The sequence below is a fragment of the Sinocyclocheilus anshuiensis genome, unplaced genomic scaffold (assembly GCF_001515605.1).
Source record: "Sinocyclocheilus anshuiensis isolate Anshui unplaced genomic scaffold, SAMN03320099.WGS_v1.1 scaffold469, whole genome shotgun sequence".
Taxonomy (NCBI): Eukaryota; Metazoa; Chordata; class Actinopteri; order Cypriniformes; family Cyprinidae; genus Sinocyclocheilus; species Sinocyclocheilus anshuiensis.
Genome location: NW_015537995.1, coordinates 653,174 through 661,680, shown reverse-complemented (window position 1 = coordinate 661,680; position 8,507 = coordinate 653,174). Strand labels below are relative to the sequence as shown.

The following is an 8,507-nucleotide window of genomic DNA, read 5'->3' as shown; positions in this document are numbered from 1 at the left end:
AAGGAACAGACAGAAGGGACACAGTGTTCATGAATGGACGTGCGTCTCAGCGGAGCCTGAAGCGTCTTCATCTTCAGCCTGTGAAGCTACGTCTGTATCTCCAGCTCTCCTGAAGAAGGTCCAGGTGAACCGGATTTTCTCCTGACGGGAATCATGGAGTCAGTGTCTCACACGTTACCGCGCCCAGATGGACCCATACCACGGAGAGCCCTGAAGGTCCTGGCTCGGGGGGCCTCCTCACATTTTGTGGGATCCACCATCGTCATCCTCTCCTCTTATGCTGTAGCGACGCTGGCTATGAACTGTGGGGAAAAAATCCAGGATCAGCGAATGGGCACTTTAAAAAACTGAAGCAAGAACAGTTGTTCAGGAGCACTTTAGCTCTAATGGCTCATAATGGAATTGCCTTATAACTCTGTAAACTCAGTTTATGTGTATGAGCTGATGTTAACAGCGTCTGCTGGCTCTGTCAGTGCTGCTGAAGATAAATGACAACTAGGACAGTAACTAACAGGTGATGTCAGTCGAGGCCACGCTGCTGTAAATAATCATGTGACCCAGGAAACACTAGTCACCATTAAACCCTTAATCCTGTTTGGTGTGTACATGTGTGTGATTCACTGAGACCCACTTCTCACAATCAGTAGTGCTAAATGGGCAACTGTTTTTTTTTTTCCCCATCACTCTTCACTGTGCATTATGACAACATATAGCCTATATATTTTTTTTATTTTAGCAAATGTAAATGGGAATGCTAATGAACAGCTCTCCCCATGGCTACTAGAAATGTGCCTGCACACATCATATTCATCAATGATTTTTAATTAGCCTAAATTTTTAATTTTTTAGTAAATAAATCATGTTGCCTCCTATTCTTTATAAAGACTTAATGGAGCAAAAATGTAAATGTTTTGATTTAACTATAATTTACTTGTGACTAATCTAATTATCTGTCTCAGTAAATCACGGCAGCCGAGGCCGATGAGAGCGCTCTGTCCTTGGCACTGTCGGTTTAGGCATTATTGCACAGCCAGCTCACTTCTAGAACAATTAACCATGTGACAACAATTAGTGTCGGAAAGAGACATCTTTGCAGTCATTAGGATGACTTTCCAATTTGATAAACAGTAATTTATGGCAATTCAGAAACAAATACTTCAATTAATTTGTTTAATGTTTTTTTACTCCAACAAGTCAAATTTCTTCAGTAAATGACTCTCAAAGTGCATTTGGCTTTGTTTGGAATAGTTACTGTGTACATACTACTCATTATTTGATTTAATTGTCAGAGTTTGTTTTGTTGCTTTGCTTTTTGTCACAGGTTTACCAGGCACCCCAGTCAGTCAATGGTCACAGTCCTGATTACTAATCACCAGCACCTGTTCCCCATCAGCACACCAGATCTGCACCAGTGCAGTAGAAGAGCACACGCCTCTATATTGCATAGAAAAAGCTGCAGTTTTGAAAATGCCCACGTTCGTGTGGACAGGGCCTCAGTCTCCACCTGAAATGTGTTACCTGTGATACTCACCTGAGTGGTCTCCCAGTGAATTCCCATCAATCTCCAAGACATACTTCTGTATACTCACAATCAGTTTCATCTAATTTGATTTGGTTTCATCTAGTTTCATTTAGTCGTGTCAGTTTTGTTTCGTTTTTCGTAGTGATGGGAAAATGAAGCTTTGCGAAGCACCGAGGCTTTCCCCTCAACTGTATCGTAAAAAGGTTAATTACTCGAAGATTTTCAAGACGGTGCACACTAACGACATCTTGTGGTCAAAAGGTGGAAAAAGCTGCCTTTGCGTCCCAGACGACCCAGTCATTTTTGGACGGTTTCAGATAATAAATTAGTTTGTGCTATGAAAACCTTTATAAAGCAAAGAAAATATGAAGTCTATATAAATAAGTCTTCATGTCAGTTCGGCCAATCACAATGCACTGGGTCAGCTGGCCAATCAGAGCAGACTGCGCTAGTCAAAGGAGGGGGCTTTGTTGAAAACGACGTGTTTGAGAGAGGCGGGGCATAGAGGACCTACAATAATGTACAGTATTTTAAAAATAATGTGTTTTTTGAACATTAAAGCATGTCAACATATTCTGTTACAACATACAACATATTGTGTGTGAAAACACCCTGGATATTTCCTGAGACGTGTCATTTCCACTGTCTACCAACAGATGTCAATGTTAATTCTTTCACTTGATGGTAAGCCAGATTTGCGTGCTTGTTAAATCGTGTGTGTACGTGCAGCAAAGTCTTTAGTTTTTGTTTTTCTGCCAGATGTTACTGAACTTAACTTCATTACTGATAATTTTGCTTTAACCGCACACACACATTGTCTAAAGCTTTGTTTTGCAGCACACATGTTCTTCCTCATAAGAATCCTGTTTGTCTTAAGGACCTTACTAAAAGCATGTGACACAACTTGTCCATTGGTATCTAATTTGACAGATAAATTTGCACCAAAATACTGTTGTGTTTTCTCCTGTTTTGAAAATTGTATACATTTTTATCTTTCCTTGCATGACAATATGCATTTTATTATTTGGATGTAGCATTGTTTTCCACCACTGTCCCTGACCCTATCAGAACAGATCTGCAGCACATTTTTGGGTTGCAACCCACCAGTTGAAAACCGTGTGAGTTCAGTCTTCACCTGTTTCATACTTCACTTTCCAGCTTATTTTATATAAAGCAGTGGTGCTGATATAAAATCTGGTAAACAGCATTATAAATTCATTAGTGGTGTTCTCAGTGTATGTGGATGATTTGATGTAGTGTGCTGTGGTGTTTGTCTTTCTCTCATGTTTCTACGGCAGCAAAGCTTTTGATTAGAGATTCCTCGTGGGTGCATCTTTTCTTGTATGGCTGATTGCATTCTGCTTGCCTACAGCTTTTGAGTGTGTGTGTGTGTATGTGTGTGCGCGAAAAGTGAGAGAATATCTATTCAGATAAGAACTGACTGTGTGCGTGCGTGCGCTCATAAAACAAAAGGCTTAAACCGACTAAATGGTGTTTTTTGAAATTCAAAGATTGTCAGTAGGTTTCTGTGAGGGGTAGGTTTGGGGTAAGGAAATAGTTTGTACAGTATAAAAACCACACTGTAAAAAAAATTCCGTAAAATTTACGGTATATAGTAGGGGAATTTACCGTTAACCATTTAACAGGTTTTTCCTGTAGCATTTTTACAGTCTTTTACCGTTAAATTCACGGTCATTTTTTACAGAGTACCGCATATGCAAGAGAGAGAGAGTGTGTGTGTGTGACTATGTATTGTTATTGCAGCATTAATTTCTTATTGTGTCTATGCAAATGTGTACTCGTTAGGCAATAAAATTTAATTCTAATTGTCACTTAATCACAACTCATTCAAGCACTCATATAACTACACACACATATACAGAATAAAATCACCATAATCACAATTAAGATGTTTATTTGCATTGTAATTGTTTTCTTGACAAATTAACATTTATTTCCTCATATTCTCATTACTGTGATGTAATTGGGCAGTTTAGATTTGATGTATTTTATTTTTATATTTTGTCTTTTTTCTAATTTGCACTGTTTTCTTTAAGTATAATATAAAAAATATCAGTGTGGTTGTTTAAATGTTGCACTATGATGTCATAATGGACTTTACTCAGAGAGAATAGCATCTGTTTTTGCTAATTTCTGTGTCTGAGATGTTTCTAGGATACGGCACGTTCTACCATTTAGTTTGACTCTGTTGTCATTGTCAGGTGGACAATCCCCCTCAACACTGTTCAAAGGAACATATTGTCTCTCAGTGAAATAGGTAACAGATTTAATCTAAACTAAACGAGGAACCCACGCCTTGGGGGAAGTCTAATATTTCCACTCACACACACCCACATGGACACACACACAGTCAGTCATTCAGATGGGCCTTATGCTCTTAACAAATGCTTTGAATGTATCCATCACTCTTTTTTCTAGTTTGCATTATTCTGTACTTTTTTATTCAATTTATTTCCGTTTTAGTTATTGTAGTACATAACGAAATGAAAAGGAAAAAAACTATTTTTATTCAATATATTGCAATATACAACAAATATAATCATCTACATTAAAAATATGTATTAAATGTGACAGAGGCACAATGAAGGTATTTTAAATAAATACATTACTAACAAAAATCAATATAATACAAATAAAAATATACATTTTTTGTTTTGTTTTACTATAACTAATAAAAATGTATACTTACATATTAAACATATTTTATGCATAATACAATGGACTTCTTTCTTCTTCTTTTTTTAAGACGACCTAGACGTGTTCTCAATTCGTTTTAGTTTTTAATAAACTGTTCCCGAATCCCCAGCACTGGCTCTGCACTGGTTAGTGAGATTCACCATGTAGGCGCCACCTACATATGTTTACTCCAGCTCAGAGGTCAAAGGGTTAACGTGCTTCTCCCTCAGAGTGACCAGGACAGTACACAGTGTGTGTGGATCCCTCAGCAGCAGAGGCGGTAGTAGCTAGTGCAGATTTGACGCGCACTCATCAGTGCAGCACAGGAAGGGATGGTTACTGTAGCCTACCTCATTCAGAAAGAAGCTCACGGCGCCAATAAGAGCAGGATGCATTTCACATAAAAGAAGCCATTACTGCTCCAGCTGCCAGCGAATATGATATGATGGCGATGTCCTCTGGGGGACACACTGTGGTCTATTAGTCTCGTTAGTGCTCCAGATGTCCAAAAGGACTGCTCTCCGAAAGCTCGTGATCAAGATCACTCAAAATGAACCTTTTACTCGTTTCTGACCGTAAAAACCGGGGAATTTGACCCTGCTCGTTGAAATCGGAGCGTTTTAATCATTATAAAACGATATCCCGGTTTATTTTAAAACAGTTATCTGGTGCACTTTCAATCAGCCGAGTGTTTGTTTATGTGTCTCGCGCATCGCTTTGCAACGCCCATGGTCTTCTCTAACGTTACCTGAGGAGGGAAATGCAAAGGGGAGAAACTTTTGAACGTCAGCTGTAGGCGTCTGTCACCACGTGGACTCGGATGTGATCGATGAAGGGTTTTTTAGACTGACACGACGAGATGAGCGATGCCATGGATGACTCCGGTATCATCCGCCGGCGGAGGATCCAGGTGAGATTCCGTTTTGGATAATTTTAGTTTACAAACTTGATTACGTTACAGATTTGCATGCGATGACATGTTAACATCTCATATAAAATGTCTCATCATACCTGATGTTGACTGAAATCGATATTCTGAGAAATCACAGCTATCTAATCGAGGAACCAATCAGAAACGCCATCGGCCTGTCAATCATTTGGCGCGGTCAGGTTTGCTGACATCGGATTGGCTGGCGCGTCTTCGGAGGGCGGGGTTATGGAGAGGGCGTGTTATTTAAATTGGCATAAATTAGCCAAACGGATTAAAATGTATTTTAAATCAGTGCCTTTCCAATGAATAGGGAATGGAGCTTTTTAAGCTTAAAAAGCAAAATAGTATCAGAGTTATTCCTACAAGGAGTAAAATGGCAGTGTGGATGTAAAGTGCACCAAAAAAGACCTGAATCTACTTCTTAGGCACAGTGTGAATGCAAATTGAACTAGGCTGTTTTTTTTACTTAGTTCACTTTTTAGTGCACTTAAAGTCTTTGTAAGTAAAACTCCTGCATGAAAACTTTGATTAAAAATAAATAAATAAACTAGCTGGTATAGTTTAATTGATTAACACTTAAAAACTTTTCTTAACACTAGTTCTTTGCCCAACAGAATGTAAATGTGAAGTGTTATCTAAACCATAATAGTTAGATTAGATTTGTTTTCATTGTCAGTTACTCACTAGTCCCAGCATACACACAGGAGTTCATATTTGCTTTGTGGTTTGGGAGTTATTGTTTTCATCTCCAGTTCTTGCCCAGAGCAACATAAACATAAAAAAAACATAAAAGAGGTTTTGAGTTGTCGTATTATTGTTGGTACAGTGCGGAAACCATCTGCTGTTATATGAAGTCAAAACAAAATGTGTGTGTACTTACTTTCACTTCCCCTCTTTCATTGCTGAAAATAAACAAGCCATTTTCCAGCCCCAGCTGATCTGGGTTTCAGAGCGCCGCTGCACTCCACCCCAGACAGCTAGACATTTTGCAAAAAGGTCAGCAGCTTTCAGCTCCTTTACTGGAAAATGAGAGAATTTAGTGTTTGTACTTTAGCCTGAAGTGCTGGGCAACAGTATTAGCTGCTCATATTGACAGTAACTTTTTATAACCTGTAACTAAAATTCAGAGCGTAACATTATGTATTTCATTATACTCCGAGCATTATAATGCATTTCAGCGAAAATGGCTCAGTATTGTTATTACTTGTAAAATGAAATGAGTCATTTCAATGAGGAATAAAGCGTTCCTTGATCCCTTTTGTGATAGTAGAGTTCATTGTATTGTTAAAACATACAGTACCTTTCAAAACTCAAAACTTCCTCCTCTGAGAAAAAAGAGCATTATTGAAACTAAGCTGTAAAAATGGCTTTTTCATTATATTCTCCTGCAGCGTTTGACATTTTAACGCAATGAACATGTATTTGGTGTTCAGAAACCTGGCCTGTTCAGTCACAGTGTTATTAGCTGTGTGTAGCACCTGACACTCTGCAGATCTTTAAATATGAGTGGCTTGATTTTTTTTTTTTAAACAAGGTTTCTAATTATTTTCGATTATTTAATTTTAGTGCATTTTTTATGAATGTCAGAGTTTAATTCAGGCTTCACAAAGAGGCTGTTATTGAAAAACTACATTAAACTCGACAGAAAACCTGCAGCTCATGTTTAAATGCAGCAAAAGAGGACATTTACATAGAAGTCTTAAATGCACAGCAATGTTTAATTCTAAAAGTAGGTTGGATATGGAATGGAATGGAAATTGGGAAACTAAATTACTGTTTAGCAATGGCTTTTCCTGCAAAAAACACTAAAGTTATAATTGGACCTCAGGGTAAAATATTATATGATAAAAATATGAACATTTAAAAAGTTCTCTTTAGGCCTAATGAAAACATTGACATAATTTCACTCTTATATTCAGGATCTATACCTCACGAGACGCTTATCCAGGTTTGTAGCTCTGCTTTCTGCCAAGAAGCCATCTGGATCTATGAGATGCGAAGTTGTAACGGCTTTCAGCCTGAGAAGCATTATGGGAGATTAAATGTAGACCACAAATTAGAGGTTGCTTTCAGGGATGCCAGGGAGTTTTGAGCAACTTAAGGCTTCGTTTTAGGGAGCACTTCTGAGAAACCTGCCCACTTGGGAATTGACCCCTCGGGAATTCTGGGAAGGCAGCTTAACAATTGGATGCAGCTTTATTATGTAAAGGTGCATCAAAGCTATAAAACCCACAGTCAGGTAGTAAACGCTCGGATCGGCGCCTGTGTGTGTACATACAGGACGCATAGATTTCACTAGCAACCACTTTGATTCTTATAAATGCTTATCGAGGCATAGGCTTACAGGAAATGCTTACAGAAACAGATACACACACCTCTTCCACACACATTCAAGTCCATACCATCAAGCTATCAGAGCCTCCTGTGCTGGATATTGAGATGGGCTTTAGGGAAAGTCTGATTTTCCTGGGACAAACACAGTCTCTTCAAACCCCATTAGGAAGTTAATGGGAGCCTTACAGCTTACAGCCTTGGGGAATAAATATTATAGAGTGTATGTATGTGTATATAAAGTAGGGCAGGGCAATAAAAATTATCATGATATTTTTCAGCCTTTTGATGATATTCAATATATCTCTCAATATAATGTGATGTTTATATAAATGCAAGAAATGAAGAGTTTATTTGCAAAAACAGATAACTGGTTTTTTTTATTTTCAAAAATCATGTTTTTTTATTATGTTATAATGTTTTGATTGTGTTTTATTGTGTTAGTTAGCTGTATTTTTAAGTTATTTTTTAACCTAATCAAAATAACCCAACTGCAGTTTGATTGAGATTAATTGGAATGCACAATGAAAAAACATGATTTTTGATAATTGTTAAAAACTGAGTTATCTGTTTTTGCAAATGAACTCTTCAAATATAATATAGTAAAATCTAGTTAAAAAGTAATAAATGCATGTTTTCCACATTGTTTTGTCACTAAATGAAAAGTATATTTTTAATAGTGCTGTCAAACGATTAATCGCGATTAATCGCATCCAAAATAAAAGTTTTCCTTACATAATATATATGTGTATATTTATTATGTATATATAAATACAAACACATGCATGTATATATTTAAGAAAAATATGTTATGTTTATATATTAAATATATTTATATATAATATAATATAAGAATATGAATATATAAATGTATAAACATGTAAATATTTTCAAAATATATACTGTATGTGTGTGTATTTACATATACATAATAAATATACTCAGTATACGTACATATATAATGTAAACAAAAACTTTTATTTTGGATGCGATTAATCGCGATTAATCGTTTGACAGCACTAATTT

At 36.9% G+C, this 8,507-nt stretch overlaps 1 protein-coding gene across 1 annotated transcript in view; it reads left to right on the top strand.

Annotated features, from left to right (window-relative positions):
• The first annotated feature begins 4,564 nt into the window (after positions 1 to 4,564).
• The window catches only part of LOC107675569 (microtubule-associated serine/threonine-protein kinase 1-like), a 64,653-nt gene continuing 60,710 nt past the window's right edge, over positions 4,565 to 8,507 (top strand). The window contains 1 exon segment of the mRNA XM_016469981.1: positions 4,565 to 5,129. Within this exon segment, the coding sequence (XP_016325467.1) occupies positions 5,079 to 5,129 (51 nt within the window). The 5' untranslated portion in view covers positions 4,565 to 5,078.